General features: G+C 37.0%; 1 protein-coding gene across 1 annotated transcript in view; it reads left to right on the top strand.

The window, feature by feature from the left end:
- LOC150076876 (spectrin beta chain-like) overlaps nucleotides 1-20,653 on the top strand; it is an 800,006-nt gene that overhangs the window by 492,380 nt on the left and 286,973 nt on the right. Inside the window, exon 32 of the mRNA XM_090386889.1 lies at nucleotides 11,934-12,142. Within this exon, the coding sequence (XP_090243015.1) occupies nucleotides 11,934-12,142 (209 nt within the window). The remainder of the gene's footprint in view (nucleotides 1-11,933; nucleotides 12,143-20,653) is intronic.

Raw genomic sequence — 20,653 nt, forward strand, 5'->3', positions numbered from 1 at the left:
GGAAAGGTACTTTTGTTTATTTGAATATTGAGATTTTAAGGCAAGCGTAACAATATTACGTGTAATTATACGAAGCTACCTATTAAGGAAATTTTTCACTTAATTAAACTGTTAATTGAGGCCAACTATATCACCTTTCGAGACAAGGTATACAAACAAATTTTTGGATTGCCAATGGGTTTGAGCCTGAACGGCTTAATGTCAGAGATCTATCTCTCAACGATTGAGCATATACATTTGACACCTTTTCGACCACGTATCACGTACTATGGGAGATATTTAGATGATGTTCTAGTTATTACTGAGAGTAGTACTATTCAAGACATTTTACATTCATTTAATAATATTCATTCTAGACTCAAATTTACATTGGAAAGGGAGGATACGGATACAAAGTCATTAAACTTTCTAAAAGTCCCGCTTACTCAGGACTCCAATAAAATCCAATTTAGCCTCTATCGAAAACCTACAAACACCGGTATGCTTCTACATTATAATAGCTATCACCCATTCACCTACAAAAGATCGATTATCTTTAATCAATTTCCAAATGCCTATAAATATTCAACGACGGAATCTGCTTTGGGCTCAGAAATACAAATATTAACTAGCAGGTTCTTAAACAGGGGTTATCCTCTTGCCACAGTAAACCAAATTAGGGTACAGGCTAAGGATAGGATACAAAGTACTACACCAACCAACAATAGTAATATCAAAAAATACTTCATTTCTGTCCCATATGTTGAACGGTGGCACAGACAGCTTAATAGATTCTTTAAAGATACCGAATTTAAAATTGTGGCCAGGCCAATACGGAAATTACACACTATACTGAACAATCACTCTGTTCTTTCCGCGTTCGCAACACAAATTAATGATCTGGTATACAACATTTCCTGTGGTGATTGCGACTTACCAAGGTTCGACGCGATTTTCTTTGAATATTCGTGTAAATCAACATGAAGCCTTAGTTCGTGCTTCTCTTCAGAATTAGCCTTTCATGCCATTAACGAAAAACATACTTTTTTATTTAATGAGGCCAAAATACTTAATGTTCAATGTAATTATAAGCGACTATTAATTGCAGAAACCTAGAAATTAAATTACATGAGAATTCTGTTAATGTTCGTCGGCCATATTTGATCTCTGGTGTGTGGACCTTTACACGCATGCACGAAGACAGATAATCACTATTTAAGTTTCAGGTTCAACCCTATTCGGTAATTTTCATTCCTGTGATCGCAACATGTGGTCGAAAAGCGTTGTCAGCTTCAGGAAGGAAAATCGTTTTGAATATTTTTGTTAGATTCTTTTTAATTTTTAATTGTTCTAAATTGATTTGAATTGTGTTAAATTGGTTTTTAATTATTTATTTTTTACTCTAATGTAAATTTTTCGTTTTAATTTCTGGAGAGTATCATACGGAAGTGTTCTACGTACTGTATTGAGGTAAATTCCTCTTATTATTTTACAAATATTAATATCAACGTAGAACGTATTGAGTATTACAGCTCTGATTCACACTATCTAGTTTACTTTTATAATACTGTTATTATTTTTCAGAATGTTTTTATTGCATTTTTTAACACATTTTATAGTAACAAAGGAAAGAGTTTTCATCTACACTTGCAGAAAAAAATAAAAATATAGCAAAACAAGTTTTAATGAACACACACACACACACACACACACACACACACACACACACACACACACACACACACACACACACACAGTGTTTCAAAAGTGCAAAAAAAGCCTAGTAAACATGGGTCCTTAAGTGAATCATTGCACATTTCTAGTTGGGATCCACCACTGACTTGTTTGTTTAGGTTAGATTATGCTCATTCTCTCCCTTTCCCCCTTCTCAATGCTCTGAGACGTAGCAGGCATGCCAGTACTTGCCAAAGGATAGTCAACACGAAAGAGGTTACAGCAACAAAGAGTATGTGGACATGTATGGCAAAGTTAAGCCAACGGCAGTGCGTTTGAGGCTTCATGTTTCTGCCAAGAAGCATTTCCCTGCCAAAGGCAGCCCAACAGGCACACATTCATCAGGGTACATCAACACCTTAGAGAACATGGGTGCTTCGTACATGGGTACGAGCAGGTAGGCCCAGAAGCACATAACACTTGATGTTGAGGAAAGAATGTCAGGAAGAATAGAACAAAATCAAGGAATTTCAACAAGGAGGGTTGCTCTGCAAGAGTGTGTACTGAGTCATAGCAGTGTGTGGCAAATTTTACATCGCCAAATACTGTACCCCTACCATATCCAGCGTGTACAAGGTCTCAGCAATACAGACTACCCTCCCAGAGTGCTCCCATAATCGGTGGCAGATCTTAACAGAAAATGTGCATTATCTCGAAAACAGTTCATTTGCAGCCCGATGTTCACTGGGACTTTTTTGCTTATTTTAATTTGTACTTTTCACCTTTAAATTATTGACCATTTTTTAAACACCCTGTATAGCATTATTTATCTGTATTTGGTGGCAGATTTTAACAGGAAATGTGCATTATCTCGAAAACAGTTCATTTGCAGCCCGATGTTCACTGGGACTTTTTTGCTTATTTTAGTTTGTACTTTTCACCTTTAAATTATTGACCATGATTTTTTAAACACCCTGTATAGCATTGTTTATCTGTATTTTGATAGTACTATGGAGGGGGAGGAAAGATTTTCAGTGAAGTTGTTGGAAGAAGGTAACTGTAATTATTATTGTACAGGATGTGGCATTGTGAACTAATGGTTTTTATTTTACAAACAAATGGTCCTAACTTTAAAAGGTTAAGTTTGGGGTGAGAGTGTACCATCATTAGTTACAAAGCTTTCTAATCAGTGTTTGAAAATTTCGATGACATGGCAAGTTATCATCATCACTGATTTCTTCTGTAATTTTCTCTTTAATTTAGCAATATATGAAAAGCAATCGCAGAAATCTCGTTTCTTCAGATATTTCCACAGGAAAGGTCATTTGTACTGATGTCAGGGATCAGGAGTACTCTGATCTTGTAATAGCATGGATTGGTATCTCATACTTGAATAGTAGCAGAAAGTGTGGACTATAAAGAAAACTTCTGATCTGCTCTTAGTCTTGAAGCTCATTTTGTAAAAAAAAAAAATATATATATATATATATATATATATATATACAGGCATACCTCGAATAACGAATAGGATGCGTTCCACGAAATTACTTCGTTAAGTGAAACTTCGTTTTCAGAGGTAAAAATACTATGGCCAGAATAGGGATACGTTCTTACGTAAAGAAAATGAAAAGCTTTTTTTTCGTACAAAGAAAAGTTTTATTAAATAAACAGTCAACTTATATACAAAGCGAAATCACATTTTAAAATACGAGTCTAAAGTTGATTGTTTATGCTCTTTTTCTCTTTCATTTAACAATTGCCTATACGGAGTTATTGCATTTAATACTGATCGCTTAACAATAATACTTCTTCCTAAATCAGGATCATTTTCACTAAAAAAATTTAACGTTTTCAATGTCATTTAAGCACCTTTTTAAATCTTTGGTTGTTAACACTTTTTCGGCAGGAACGTCTTTAACTTCGTCTTCATTGCTAACAAGGTTTTCTAAATCTTCCACTGAAAAACCATTATCTTCTGCATTCAATAAATTTCTAAAATCCTCTTCATTGACATTTTCGAAACCTATTGATTGAGCCATCTGGATAACTTCATTTCCAATTTCTTGGATGTTATTTTCTTCTTCTAGTACAACTTCTGGCCATATTTTGCGCCAAACTCCATTTAAGCATTTCTTAGTGACTTCTTTCCAAGAACTATCAATGTTTTCAATTGCGTTTTTAATGGTGTAGTTTTTCCAAAAAGTTTTAACTGTCATTTCCTCTTTATCCTCTAGTTCAGTTAAACTGCTTAATGTTCGACGCAGATAATAAGCTTTAAATGATGCTTTTCCTCCCTGATCCAATGGTTGAATCAGGGAAGTTGTGTTTGCTGGAAGAAACACAACTTTGACAGGAATGCAACGTGTTAAGATCAGTAGGATGTCCCGGAGCATTGTCTAACAACAAAAGAGCTTTTTCTTCAAAGTTGTTTTTTTGACAATACCGTTTTACTTCAGGACAAAAGTGGTTAACAAACCAATCAGTAAATAACTCCTTGGTAACCCACGCTTTTCTATTTGCTTTCCATATTACAGGTGAATTCATTTTTATGTTACCTTTTAACGCCCTCAGATTTTCTGAATGGTAAACTAATAACAATTTTAATTTATAATCGCCAGAGGCATTTGATCCAAAGAGTAACGTTAAACGGTCTTTGGCTGCTTTGAACCCAGCAGCTGATTTTTCTTCAATAGATATGAAGCTTTTTGTTGGTAGCCGTTTCCAGAACAAACCGCTTTCGTCAACATTCAACACCAAATTTGGAAAATTTTCACGTTCAATTATTTCCTTTAGTTTTTTTGGAAACTTATTTGCAGCTTCTCCTGTTAATTTTACACTATGAATCCTGGCCCGTTTTTTAAATTTCTCGAACCAACCACGAGAAGCCCCAAAGGTTTCCGTAATTTCTTCAGTTTGTTTAGATTTCAGGTGATTAAACTGGAATATTTTTTTTATGTTAAATGGGGCTTGAAATTGCCGACTTCGTTATATCGAAGCTTCGTTATCAGAGGTAACGTTAACCGAGGTATGCCTGTATATATATATACAGAGTGTCTCAAAAATATTGGTACAAACATTTAGGGGAGGTAGGTAACATCTAAAGGAATGTGAATCGCATAGGAACCCATAACCACAGTTCATCAGTGAATCGCATAGGAACCCAGAACCCATAAACACAGTTCATCAGTTTGCGAGAGGGAAAATTTCTGGTTTACTCATTCAAGCAGTAGTCGTCGCACAAAGAGCATGTATCGATATACGAACTCTGAGCTGGCAGACATGCACCTAGTGTATGGATTAGCAGAGGCCCCACACGGTGTGCACCCACATGTGGCACAACAGTACTTCGCAATAAATGTGTGGGGCAGTTATGGTCGGTGACTGCTTAGTCGGCCCATATCTGTTACCATCCCACATGAACTCCGCTAAATATCGGATCTTTCTTGAACAAGTTCTACCAGGGTTACTTGACGATGTTCCAGCAAATGTGAGACACAACATTTGGTTTCAACATGACTGGGCGCCTGCCCATTATGGAAGGTGTGTTCATGACCATTTGAACAGGCGTTTTGGGCATCGATGGATTGGCCGTGGTGGACCCGTTGCCTGGCCCACCCACTCACCTGATTTATCGAGCCTTGATTTCTTTCTGTGGGGGCCCTCAAATCTATCGTCTATGAATCGCCTGTGGAGACGGAAATGGATCTCGACTGCGCTGCTGCCACTGTCAAACTCCAGGTGTGTTCGACCATGTCCGCCAATCCATGCTGCGTCGGTGTGATGCATGCATCACGTCTCATGGTGGAACCTTCGAGTATCTGTTGTAACATCATGAAATGCATCCATCTCGTACTCCATTGTTAATATTATGTCAAATAAATGTTTGCCACAAATTACTGTCTTGTGTCATTTCTGCTTCTTGTGCCTCTGCTACTACTTTCCCGTGACGTTTCTGGTTATGAGTTCCTATGCGATTCACATTTCTTTAGATGTTACCTACTTCCCCTAAACGTTTGTACCAATATTTTTGAGACACCCTATATATATATATATATATATATATATATATATATATATTAGTTTGTATCAGACAGATGTATTATTCTAAAATCTACTATTTGAGTTCCTCTTTGAAAAAATATGGTCCAATTAATCCTACAACTTTACATCTAGAACCACAGTCAGACTGTGCACCAATTTTTCATACAGTTCTTCAGGATTTATTAGCATTAGTTGAGGCACATGGTGCAAGAAAGGAAGCTTATACAGAATCACCCAAAAAAAAAAAAAAATTCTCATTTCGCCCATCCGGTCACTCCACATGTTTGTCTAGTTCAGCCTTAAATTTATTTTAGCTATCGACTTCCCCAACAACAAATAGAAGTATGTTCCAGCAGTCAATTACACACTGGCTAAAGGCAAACTTCTGCAAAACTATTATTCAACTGTCTTTCTTCAATTTGAATCTATGGGCCCTCATGTTCTTAGTCTGAGCAGGCAGAAGTATCCCATCGGGATTGAGCCTCCTCAAACGATTCAAGGGCCTATACACGTCAATCTGATCATATCGCAGGTGTACTCTCCAGAACCTGCAACTTGCAGAACTTTAGTCTTTCTTCGTTAGTGTACCCCTTTGTTCCTCTCACCAATCTTGTTGGACCGTAGGCAAAGGATGCTAAGAAAAACAGCACGGATTTCTTTACTTATATAAACTCTAAAAGAAAGGGGATGAATCTGATTAGTCCATTTGATATCGATGGGTTGACTGTTGATGATCCTGCTCAGATAGCAAAAAAACTGAATGAGTATTTTGCATCTACATTCACACATGAGTTATTAAGGTTTGAAAATGGCAGAAGGTTATCAAATTGTAGTAGGATGCTTAATGATTTTGTAATAACTGAGAGAAAAGTGGAGGAGAAGTTATCAAATTGTAGTAGGATGCTTAATGATTTTGTAATAACTGAGAGAAAAGTGGAGGAGAAATTGTTAAACATAAAAAAGGCACCTGGGGTGGATGGGATCTATCCAGTTATATTAAAGGAGGCGGCAAAGCAACTAGGCAAACCCTTAGCCATAATTATGAGAGCATCCTTGGACTCAAGGGAGGTGACCATGGACTGGAGATGTGCGAATGTATCCCCACTTCACGAAGGGGTGATCGAAGGGTGGCACGAGTAATTACAGACCAGTTAGTTTAACTTCTTCCGGGTAAAATAATGGAGTGATTGATTAAAGATGCATTGCAGGATCATCTAGACAAGACTGCAAGACTTACAAAGGAACTGGATGCAAAAAATAATTTTGATATCATATATTTGGATATCAGGAAAGCTTTTGACACTGTTGTGCATGGAAGACTATTGTACAAATTGGAGCAGAATGGTTAATTAAGGGTAAGTTGCTACAATGGATAAAAGGATGGTTGAGTGGGAGAAGACGGGGTGGTAATCAATGGGTGCTGCTCTTCGTGGACTAATTTTATTAGTGGAGTCCCACAGGGTTCGGTGTTGGGTCCACTGTTGTTTTGTATATTTATCAATGATATTGATGAAGGTATATCAGGCTTAGTGTCTAAGTTTGCAGATGATACAAAGGTTGGCAGGTTGTTAATGACAGTAATGGCAGTGTGCTACTGCAACAGGATCTAGAAAATTTGGGCAGATGGGCTAAGAAATGGCAACTGAAGTTTAACCTTGAAAATGCAAAGTACTGCATATGAGTAGAAGTAACCCCAGAGAAACGTACCAACTGTGTGGTACTACACTTAAGGTGGTAGAAAATGAAAAAGACCTGGGAGTAATTGTGCAGTCAGATATGAAGTTTTCTGAACAATGCAGACAGGCTGCCAGGTCAGGTCATGGGGTTTTGTCAATGATATATAGGAATTTTGCTAGCAGGGAAAAGGAAGTGATTGTCCCTATGTATAAGGCAATGGTAAGGCCAAACCTTGAGTACTGCGTACAGGTCTGGAGGCCTCATTTTTGGAAGGATGTAAATTTGCTTGAGTGTGTATTTAGAAGGGCAACAAGATTAGTGAGGTGATTGAAGGGATCCTCTTACCAAGAGAGGCTTAAGTTCTGTAAATTGCAGTGGCTGGAGACTAGGCACCTGCACAGTGATCTGATTGAGATGTATAAGGCCTTGAATGGGTTGAGAATGCTGAATTCTGATGGGATCCTTCCACTTTTTCAGATTATAAACCTAAGGGGGCATAAATTCAAATTAAGAAAAGACAGATGTACAATAGATGTGCGGAAATTTGCCTTTAGCCAGCGGGTTGTTAATTGCTGGAACAAACTTCCACCTGTCGTTGTGGAAGTTGATAGGTTAAATTAATTTGAGGAGGAACTGGACAGGCATTTGGATGGAATGGTGTGGTTTTTTTTTTTTTTTTCTTGGCTGATGCTGTATAAGCTCATACACTTGCTTTCTTGCATCACATGTCACTACTACTAATACCTTCTCCGTACTCATTCTAGCAACTCTACATCCTTCCTAAAATGAGGCTTACATACTTGTACGCAGTGCTCAAGGTGTAGCCTGACTATTGCCTTATCCAAAGGGATAATCACCTCCTTGTCTCTGCTAGCAAAATTCCTATTTATCATTGACAAAACTTCATGACCTGTTCTAGCAGCCCATCTGCATTGTTCAGAGAACTTCATATCTGACTGCACAATTACCCCCAGGGTAATGAATATTTGATTAGCTAATGAGTATGTATTTTTCAGGTTACTGCTACCCACATGCAGTACTTTGCATTTTGCATTTGTCAATGTAAAACTTCAGTTGCCACTTCTCAGCCCATCTGCCTAACGTTTCTAGATCCTCTTACAGTTAAATACTGTCTTTAGTCATTAACAACCCTGCCAACCTTTGGACATTAAGCCTGATATACCTTCATCAATATCATTGATAAATACACAAAAGAAAAATGGACCAAACACCGAACTCTGGGGGGCTCTGTAATATCCTATCAAATTGGTCAGACAAGACTTCCTTTTAACAACCCCATGCTGTGTCTGAATTATTACTGCAGTCTTGTCTAGGTGAACCTGTATCACTGATTTAACCAGTGTCTCCATTAAATACCCTGAACAGAAGTTAAACTAACAAGTCTATAATTATTTGTGTCATCCTTTGAACCCCCCTTTGTGAATTGGGGATACATTTGCACATCTCCAGTTAAATGGGATCTCCTCTGAATCTAAGGATGCTCTCATAATTATGGCTAAAGGTTTCCTAACTTCCCTCACTGCTTCCTTCAATATAACTGGATAGATTCCATCCAACCCAGGTGCCTTTTTTATGTTTAACTTCAACAATTTTTCCTCCACTTTGCTCTCAATTATTACAAAATCACTTAGCTCCCTGTTAGAATTTGATAATCTGGAATTCCCCTCCTTGAATAATTCCTCATGTGTGAATGTAGATGGAAAATACTCATTCAGTTTATTAGCAGTTTGACTAGGATTCATGAATAGTTGAACCATTCTAATTCAACCCCTTCTTTCTAGAGTTTACATAAGTAAAGAACTCTTTGCTGTTTTTCTTTACATCTTTTGCCAAAGATTTCTTGTAATCTGTCTTTGCCTACCTAAGGCCTACCTACCTTTGTCTTTGATTACAGACTAGCTTATATCTGCCGTAGGTTTCTGTGTCGCCTGATAATTTATATGCATCCCATGCATTTTTCATCTGACATCCATTTAGGCCTGAACCTTGAACAGTATTTCTTAATTTGTATGAAAAGCCTAGTAGCCTCGAAGATTATGTCCCTGAAGGCTTCCCATTTAGAATTCACTATTGGCAACATCATCAGTTGATCCCATTGTATAGAATTTAAAAACTGTGTGAGACTACTGTAGTCACCTTTACGAAAGCAAAAACCATTCCCTTTACCCGTGATGGTAGTTACATCTTTAAGTAAATCCCACATCAGTACACTGTGATCACTGTCTCCTAGTGGTTCCTTTATATGCAAATTCTTAATGCATGAATAATCACTGCTGATAATCAGATCAAGAGTATTACTCCCTCTGGTTGTTTCTTGAACATGTTTCTGTAGAAAACAATCCTCCAATAAATCCACAAAAGTGTTGCTAGCTAGCATGTGAGTGACCAACCCACGAATACCAGTCAATATCTGGAAAGTTAAAATCCCCCATTAGAAGACATTCTCATTTACTGGACCACTCTATTTCTCTGCACAACTGTTCGTTGCTCATATGAGTAATTAGGCCTCTAACACACTGTTGCTCTCATTTTCCCTTTCCCTGTGCTTATGTCACACCAAACTGACTCAACATTGCACTGTCCGCCCGTGTCATCTGGATGCACTTCCTTAGATTTTGTGTTTCTTGACTAACAGCATAACCCCCCCCTCCCTTCCTTCCCAGTCTATCCTTTCTGTAGACATTTTACTCCCAAAATTCCAATTCTGCACTGCTTATATCTGTGTGATGCCATGTCTCTGATATCCCAACCATATCTGCCTTTGATGCTTTGATCAGCACATCAAATTTATTTACTATACTTCTAGCATTAGTGCATATGCAAGTATTCGTGCACCTGTTCTTACTCTTAATTACCCTAACACAGCCCATGTATTGACTTGTTCCATGATGACTCCCAGCAGCTCTTGAAATCTACCACAACTTGCTCTCTAGGCTGCTGCTCATTACAATAGAAGCAGTGCAAGAATCACTTTCACTTCTGCCTGTGGCTACTTTTAACCTGTGAATCCCCCCCAACTAGCAGTTTTCTGACCCACCTAACACTGCCTCAATAGCATCAGCAAATATTCTTGCACCCTTGCTATTTAAGTTTATCCCATCCCTGTAGAAGCAGTCTGTCCTGTTAGCAAGCACATACCACGCTGAAAAAAATTCTATCCCATGAGCCTTACACAATGTTCAGGGCTGAATTGATTGACAAGGCTATCATCATATAATCCCTCCTATTGTGTCTGGGCAGATTTAGAGACACTTTCAAGTTTAACTCTAACTTGCAACTTGTTTTTCAGCATTGAGCTGTACTTGTTAAGTAAATCTGCTGATCTCTTACTCTTAAGGTCATTAGTGCCAACGTGTATAATCATATCACCTTTTGTGCCCTTAAAAGATGATATTTGTCCTACAACATCATCAACTTTTGCCCCTGGCAGACATACCCTGGTCCTGTTCCACCTATCCTTTTTGCATAATATATTTCCTGTCTCCCAGACTACTTCCTGTGGGACCAGCGTATTCTGTCTTGGAGATTGCTGCTGTGTTTCCTGATGCACAGAAGTGAGCCCTGGTGTTGAGTTGAGCAGTTGACAGCTTGATGGGTCACTCTTATTAATTTCTTCGAGGCCATAACCCTACACCTCAAACTCACATAGATGCCCATCAGAATGCTGAGTTGGTGCCTAATTTCCTCAGTCTCTGCACCTAGCACACACACAAAGACATCCTCCTTGGCTAGAACATGTCCTGTTCTAGACAGTTCTGCAAGTATTTCACATTTTGCACACTTCTTTATACTTTAATGCGTTGGAGAATTTTTATACTTTGATGCGTTGGTTAATGTAGCTCATAGGAGAGAACCCCCTTTGGTTTTCCTATGAGCCGCAGTACTACTGCTACTTTGTACGCGCTGCTTTGCTCCTATAGTCTGGGTCATGATTTCATTTAAGGGTAATTTAATTAACAATGAAATTTAATAAGATTAATGAATTTTGCTGATTAATTGATAATACTATTTTATTTTAGACCATTTGGAATGGTGGGAACATCTGAAGGATACTTTTTTGTGATTGCTTTTTAAATATTGCTAAATTCAAAGAGAGAATTTTCAAGAATTTGATACAAGATAATTGGTTATGTTTTGTCATAGAAAATTCAACCTAGATTAGATTAGAAGGTTACATGATATGGTACTAACAAGGGAGCACATTTATTCAACTTAATTTTTAAGAAACTAAAACTACATTATTTATAATATTGAAGAAAGCTTTCTTTTCACAGAATGACATCCATTTGTTAAACTGCTATTACAAAATGAAAACCATAAATTCACCATGTCAAGTTCTGAATGATATTTGATTTTGAAGAATTTTATGGTCTTCTGCTTATTGTGGATTGGTGAACATTTTGTTCAATTTTGTGATTCATACAATTGTAATAATTGTATACAATTATTCCATCCTGGAATAAATAATTTTTTTTTTTAATCGTTTGATATATAATATGAAAAGAGTTGTGTACAAATTTTTTTTTCCCCCTCTCTTTTAGTATTACTTTGATACATCTGAAGCAGAAGCATGGATGAGTGAGCAGGAATTATATATGATGGTGGAAGATCGTGGTAAGGATGAGATATCTGCACAGAATCTGATGAAAAAACACGAAACCTTGGAGAATGCTGTAGAGGATTACGCTGATACAGTAAGATTATTAGGAGAAACTGCTAAGCAGCTAATATCTGAGGAACACCCAGAAAGGTATTTAAATTTCTTGATCTATGAAACCTTCTTAATATATTTTGATCTTATTAATAATTTTCTGTTACCAGCTGTGGAGAAAATAATGCAGGCATTTCCCCCATCTAGTCCTGTTAATTAGGACCATAAAAACAGTGCTAAATGAATCTAGTGTTCATTGGGGAAGATTTTTGTCCTTTGGAAATTAACATATTATTGATTGGCAACTTGTGCTCCTGGATTTATTTTAAGGAATGATTTCACTCTGTAAAAATAAATGCAAATGAAACATTTAAATTTTTAAATGCAAGCTTTATATATATATATATATTTTTTTTTTTTCTTGTTGGCACATCGGCTTCTGTGGCCATAATGCACCTCCCAAGGTTTTTTTGCAGTACTTTGATCCAAGCCTGAGGCGGGATTCGAACCCACGACCTTTGGATTGCCAGGCAGGCACTTTACCCGCCCGGGTGGCCCAGTCGGCGCAACCTTTATATATAGAAATTATTTGTGAAAAAAAAATATGTACAAGAAAAGGCAAAAAAAAAGGTTTGCTTTAAAGGTTTGAAATCTTATTGCATTTACATTATTTATAGTTGTAATATTTTTTTATTTTCAGGTCACTCTAATCCACTGAATGTAGTTCAACAGCTTGCATGTAAAGATGGTCTTGAGTATTTTATCACTGTTGTTTCTGCAGCAGTAGTAGTGGATGTTGAAAGCTGATCATCCTTAGAAGTGAAGAAGAACATCTGGCAAGAGTTGCAGTTTGGCGTTGTTATTGTTTCACATCATCCTGTAACAGTTCACAGCATTTTCAGTGATTATAGTTATATATTGAGAAGTATCTCTATATTCACATCATTATCTCTGAAGTAGGAAAGCTTTGGAAAAGCTTCAGCCATGTTTTAGTGGTCAGGACCATAGATCTGAAGATTTTTCTTTTTCTTCTTCAGTCTTCAAGGACTTTCCTGTTCAGTGGCCATTTTCATGAGTTCTCCATTGCTAATGCCATCTTTTTATATTTCTCTATATTTACTCATTAACATTAACTTGGATATTCTGCACAAAATATAGTTTTTATTTTGCCTTTGCATTTCACCATTTAAATACCACTCTTCATTTATTCTTCCATTGTTATAATAATAAAAAACTCTCTTCCTGTTTATGCCTGCCATGATCACTTGTGACATGTTGAATTCATTATTAAACAGCATAGTAAAATGCAGTTGTTTTTCCAGATAGGTAATAAAATTCAATGCAAAAATGCATGCTTGCTGCTATATATCTTTTTATTTACAAGGGCTGTTCAGAAAATATATGGACTGAGATTATTGCTCTGAGTCACTTGGAAGGTCTGGGTATGGGTCTCCTTTTCGAAATAGTGTTCTTAACATTCCATACACCTTTTGCAGAGGTTCACTAGCTTCTGAAACATGTGCTGTAGCCCATTTTCTGAAAGACGTTGCAGGATAGTGGATGTAGCAGATTTAACTTCTTCATTTGTGTTAAATGTTTTTCCTCTCAACTCTTTTTTGAGGCTTGGGAAAGTTCAGAAATTGCATGGTGCGAGGCTGGGTTGTATGGAGGGCGGTCTTGTAGTAGACCACCAATTTTTGCTAAAGCGTGCAACGAGTGCCATGTCAACAATGAGTGAAGAATCATCAACGAGTGTGCATTTAGTCAATGATGAAGAAGAATAAACATTCTTTAACATTTGTATGACAAATAATTTCTTTATTATAATTTGCTTGATTTTAAAGGCTACATTTTCATTTCTTTCGACAAATAAATCATTGTTTAAGCATAAACTATTGTTTTGTTGACCTTTCTTTAATATTACAATGGTCAAATTTCATTGTTGAAAATGTAACCTCTGTTTTTAACATTGTCTATGGAATATAAATTCTCGCTTTGAGTTTTCACTTTATGAATGCACGCTAGGAGTGAATTAACTTGTAAAGCCGGGAACTACCTGTATTTTCAGTTTTTATTCAGCGCAAACTTCCTGCTTTGGATGTCACAATTTAGAGTGACTTCCATATAGACTTAAGTTCCCAAATTTGTTGTTAAGTGGTAAATATAAAAAATATTTTGTCCTGCCCTAGGTCTTGATTCTTGCACTTTAATTTAATTGTCCATTTCCATAAAAACAGCCACTCAATAATTCTGTATAAGTGATTTTCTTTGTGTACTTATAAACATTAACTTGGAATTCCTTTTAAATTCTGAAAAAAATATATTTTTATTTTGCCTTTGCTTTTAGCTATACTTATACACCTAATTCTGTTTTTACACGATAGATACGTTCCTGAAAAATACGTGTAAAAAAAATTCGTGTAAAAAGAAGACATTGTATTTATGGAAGAAAAGAAGATTGGTTCCGAATCTAAAAAAATCAGTAAAAATAATTAAAAAAAAACACGTAAAATATTCGTTTTAAGCTTATTATTTTATTTCAACAAAATACACATGTAATAATATGTAATTAAAATCTACTAAAATAAATTTGTATGCATATGAAATGAAAAAAAATTCTTCATGAACAAAAAAAAATCTGTTTTACACATAACAAGATTTTATTAATTTTCACTTTCTGATAATAAACGGCGCATACGTTTGCGTATGACTGGAATATCACTGCCATCACTAGAAATGTTGTGGACATCGTCTTCTTCCTCTATTAATGAAATTCTTTCTGTGATCTCTTCAGCAAAATCAGCACGAGTCTCCTCTGGTGCTGATGTTTCACCGGTTTTACGAACGAATTCAGTTATTAATCGTTGTGTTCATGTTTTGGTTAGGCCGTTATATAATTCTCTGTAAGAGGCTGTCAACAACTTCAGTTCACGTTGAAACTTCCCAGCGCGTTCCTCATTAGGGTCATGTTTGACAAAATGATTACCTAATTTTCTGGCCAGTTCCAGACCTTCTTTTATTAAATCTGCATTTAGAACAGGATCATTTTCTTCATTATCACTACGTTCTGTGGGATAAGGAGTCCCAAGGACAACCTCTAATATTTCATCTCCTTTTAGGGCTTTGTCGGTTAACAATTCATCAATATCTTCAAACGATAGATCATCGAATCCTTCTCCACCAATTTTGTGTGCCATTGTAATGATGTTGGGAAATTCGGTCGTATTAGAGTTGATGGGATCTTTGCTTTTTACACATTGTGGCCAAACCGCTTTTCAACACGCATTTAAAGTTGCTGTTTTTAATTTAGTTAACGCTAATCCAACTTGATTGATACAATCCATAATTGAGAATTTCTTCCACACATCAATGACTGTTAGTGTTTCATCATTCAGTTTGTCCAAAACGTGTTGGAATGTTCGTTTTACGTAGTATGTTTTAATTGTCGCAGTTATACCTTGGTCTAGCGGTTGTATCAAAGATGTAGTATTAGGTGGCAGAAATAAAATTTGTACGTTTGGGTGTTCCAAGACAAGGATGGCCGGGTGCATTGTCAAGAATCAGAAGAACTTTAAATTCGAGACCTTTCAAATTCATATAACGTCTGACTTCTGGGACGAAACATTTGTTGAACCATTCTGTAAAAATAGTAGTGGTCACCCAGGCCTTCTTGTTTGCCATCCAGTGAACAGGCAGTTTATTGATATCTACGCCTTTCATTGAACGTGGGTTTAGGGCTCGATTTACCAGCAGTGGTTTCAACATACGATCTCCTGAAGCGTTGGAGGAAAATAATAAGGTCACACGATCCTTAGCTACCTTAAAACCACCAGCAGTTTTCTGCGATTTGGCTACATACGTTCTGTTCGGCATTCGTTTCCAGAAGAAACCAGTTTCATCTGCATTCCACACTTGATCAGGAGTGTATCCTTCATCTTCAATAATTTTCGCAAGTTCCTGCGGGAATACTTTAGCAGCCGATTCATCTGCAGATGCAGTTTCACCTTTAATTTTTATATTATGAAGAGCATTCCTTTTAAGAAACCCTGTCATCCAACCTGTACTCGCAGAAAATTCATACTTTCTGTTTAACTGAGATGAAGTGCTTGGCTCCTTTTCTTTAATCTGTCTGTAAATTCTTAGTGCTGTTTGCTTGATGGCATTTCCATCTACTGGTACTCTTTTTTGTGACTGATCTTCTATCCATATTACCAGGGCCTTTTCCATTTTTTCCTTGACAATATCTCTTGTATATGATGATGAATTAACACTTACTTTTGTTCCAGAACATACCGACTTCCTAATTGCAGCTTCATTTTTCTTAATAGTTCTTATGGTAACTTCATGTACACCAAAATGCTTTCCTACAGACGTAGCCCCTTGTCCAGTTGCAAGACGATCTAAAATTTGAATTTTAAGTTCCAAAGAAATGGCTTTCCTTTTCATTTTGGTAATAGGCGAATTATTCGACATTATATAAGGGCTACCAAAAAATATCTCAGTTATAATTAATAAAAAACAGGTACGAAAATTTTGTAAACTTACAATTTATTGACTATCGGCAAAATTAATAAATTTATATGTGCACAAATTTCACTAAAGATTCTTTCACTTTGAAATAGAGCTTACTACTACATGTCTGCCGAAGATACAATGCACGAATACCGTAGATGTGCACCAAATTCAATAAAAACGTTGATGATTCATAGATACCTAGCCGTACACATTGGTAAGCAAAAGCACGCGTTTCAAAACGCATACACTAGCTGTTATCCAATCTATTGGTGCGTAATATAGAAATGATACTAATATGCCACAAATAAAAAAAAATTTCTTAGAATTTAGGCAAAAAAAAATTCATAGAAATCGTGTTAAATCAAAATGACTCGCGTAAAAAGAGAATGAAATATTTATTTTGAATTCGTGTTAAATCAAATTCGTGTAAAAAAAGTTCATGCAAAAACAGAATTAGGTGTACTCCCATCATACTTAAAAAAAAAAAAAAAAAAAAATTCTCTTCTCATTCAAGCATGGGAAGAAAAATTTTTCTCATTCAGAGTCTTCTCACTTTTAGTCACTTGTGATGTGAAGAACACATTAAACAACACATGGCAAGCATGATATGATTGATACATTGTATTCTTAGATAGGTAATGAAACTTTTAAAGTTAACAACAATGTACACTTGGTACTATCTATGTTTTTATTTATATTTGAACTATAGAAATTTCTTACAATTAAAAAATTACAGAACAGCATATAAATTGATTACAAGGACCAGTATGAAAGTAATGCCTCCTAATTTTTTGCTTTCAAATGTGGTGCCGTAGATCATTTTGCGTGTCACTGAGTGGTCACTAGAGGTCTCTAGTTTCACCATATTGAGTTGTGCTGTGATCGGTCTCGTAAGTACAACAGTTCAAAATGGTAGATGTTACATATATACGTTTCAAGTAAAGAGTGGTGATTCAATTTCTTACCAAGGAAGAAGTGACGCCTATTGAAATCCATATTTTTATGGTGACAATACTGTAGATGTGAGTACAGTTAGACGTTGGGTAAGACACTTTAAGAGTGGGGAAAGTGACACTGTTTGTTTTTATTGTGGTCTCCAGTTTCCCTATATACTATGATTTTTAGTGTTTTCCACCAACCATGGAATAAAACGAAAGACGAAAAAACCCAAATTTTTAAAAATATTTAATATTTACAATAAATTATTAACAAACAAAATATTACTGATAGTAATTTTAAAATAAAACAACTGTGATATACAGGATAATAATAAAATACCGAATTTAAAATGCAATAAAATATACAGGTTAAAAGCGCTAAAATACTAACTGAAGCTTTCAAAGGCTTCTGCCTTCTTTCTCAACAGTGTAATTTCTGTTTTTTGCGGTGCATCATTAAATACCAGTAGGTTCACGGTGCATCTCACGTGAACGCGTACTGTTCCCGTCAGAACCGGAAGTGGCTCGGGAACGTTTCAGGCAAAAACGTTCATTCCCTCCAAGGATTACCGCCTCAAAGAGGGGATGAATACGTGTGCCCCTATCTCTATTTATATTTTTCTCAGTAGAACTAATTCGCAAGCTCTCGAGCCACTTGCGGTCCCAAAATCTATGCGCCCGATCAGTGATGACCGCTTCATCTGGGGAGATTTGATGTTGCTTCTCCCAGAAATGTTCAGCTACGGCGGATTTTCCATAGTCTGCATTTCTTATCGCATTTGTGTGCTCCCCCAGACGATCTTTGAGACGCCGTTTTGTTTCTCCCACATTCCGGCCATTTAATACTGTATACGACCCCACTTATATTTTCATTTAAGACAGGGTCCTTCACCTGTGACACGATTGTGTGCAGCTTCCTGCCTGGGAGCTGCACACAACGTGTCTGGTAATTCCTTAATACGCGAGCTAAACGCTCGGATAAACCCGGATAGTAGGGAATGTATGCGGTGGCTATTGGCGTGAAGGACTCACTTCTACTCTGCCCTCCACTAATATATTTCTCTATGATCCTCCGGGGGTAGCCACACTTCAAAAGATCCTCTGTAACACGTTCATACTCCAAGTTTCTATCCTCTGAGGTACTGCAATGGGATTTTGCCCTATCCACTAATGCTCTTACTACACTGTTCCTGTGATAATTAGTCTGCGCTGAGTTGTAGTGTGAATATTGGCCCCTGCACATAGATTTTCTAAATACTTTTGTTTTCAAATGCTGGCCTTTTCTACTAATCAGCACATCCAGGAACGGCAAAACCCCTCCTTCCTCTACCTCAGAGGTGAATTGTATGAACGGGGAGAAGCTATTAAGAAAATTCAACGTATCATCCTCACTCCCTTCCCGAATAACTGAAAACGTATCATCAACATACCTTTTCCACGGACGCATAGGGAGAACTGTAGTGTTAAATAGTCTGGACTCGAGCTCCTCCATCGCTAAATTAGCTATGATGGCACTGATGGGGGAGCCCATAGCTGCACCGTTAACCTGCTTGTACATGGTGTTATTAAACACCATGGTAGTACTCAAAAGACATAACTCTATTCCTTTACATATGTCCTCTAAGTTTAGTTGCATCCTATTATTCAAGGTGGTGTCTCTTTCTAAAGCCATGTACGCACAATGTATCCCATGGTCATTTGGGATGCAGGTAAACAACGATGTTACATCAAAGGATATCATAACCTCGTTTTCTTCTATCACAGTATATCACAGTATATCCTGTATATCACAGTTGTTTTATTTTAAAATTACTATCAGTAATATTTTGTTTGTTAATAATTTATTGTAAATATTAAATATTTTAAAAATTTGGGTTTTTTCGTCTTTCGTTTTATTCCATGGTTGGTGGAAAACACTAAAAATCATAGTATGAGTATACCCAACCCCAGAGGCCTATTTGAAGAACAGTTTCCCTATATACCTAGTGTAAAGTGACACCGTTGACATGCCCCGAAGTGGCCTGCCAGTAATGTCAGCGACAACAGACAATAAGAGCCAGGGCAATGTGCTGATCAAAGAGGACCGCTGCATCAAAACATGCGAATTGTGCAATGCAGTAGATATAGGGAATCCTGCTGTGATAACCATCATAAAGGAACTAGGCTACAACAAGGTTTGTGCCCGGTGGGTCCCAAAAATGCTGACACATGAACACAAAGAAGCCTGCAAAATCATCTGTATGGAACTTCTCCAGCACTACTAGAGTAAAGGTTTGGTTTTTCTTTCATGCATAGTCACAGGTGACAAAACCTGGGTCCACCGTTATGACCCTGAATCGAAGAGACAGTCAATGGAGTGGCACCATCAAAATTTACCATGCAAGAAGTTCAAAAGACACCCTTCCGGCCGTGAAGTCATGGCGACAGTGTTTTGGTACAAAGATGGGTCTTTCTTGTGGACTTCTTGGAGAGTGATGCCACAATCAAATCATTGATATGCGTAAATGTTGAAAAAGTTGAAAGCCCGCATCCATAGATTTTGACCGGACAAAAATTAATGAGATTCTCCATGACAATGCATGACACCACACCGGTCTGTGCATGATGGAGACCATTGCAAAACTGGGGTACACTGTTCTTCCTCACCTCTCTTAGCCCAGATCTTGCACCTTCCGACTATCACCTCTTCTGTGTGCTGGGTGTGGGAAAGTCTTAGATAAACCAGCTGATGTTGCATATGAATTGAATAGGTACTTTGCATTGACCTTTACTAATGAAAGATCCTTCATGCTGAGAAGAGGCTGTACAGGTGAGGCTGAGCCATATATAGAGATATGGAGGTCATAGTCCCACTGCATAAGGCAGTGTTTCCCAAACATTTTTAATCACGGAACACTTTTCATCTCACAACATACATATTCATGGAACACTTACGAAACACAAGTTTGGTGGGAGCTAAAGAACTGCTGGAAGAAGTTGTATTTTAGTGGTATCCATAAATTGAACAAGTCAATTTAGTGTGTGGTGCCAGCACCATCTGATAAATGTATAAAAAGACAATACATTTATCCATCTATTGATACACATGATGCACTGTGCATCAGGAGCATCTTTATTTCCAACACATGTAAAGCCGAAATTCAAATAACTATCATCA

This window comes from Mastigoproctus giganteus, chromosome 12 (genome assembly GCF_048544385.1).
Source record: "Mastigoproctus giganteus isolate SK-2022 chromosome 12, ASM4854438v1, whole genome shotgun sequence".
Taxonomy (NCBI): domain Eukaryota; kingdom Metazoa; phylum Arthropoda; class Arachnida; order Uropygi; family Thelyphonidae; genus Mastigoproctus; species Mastigoproctus giganteus.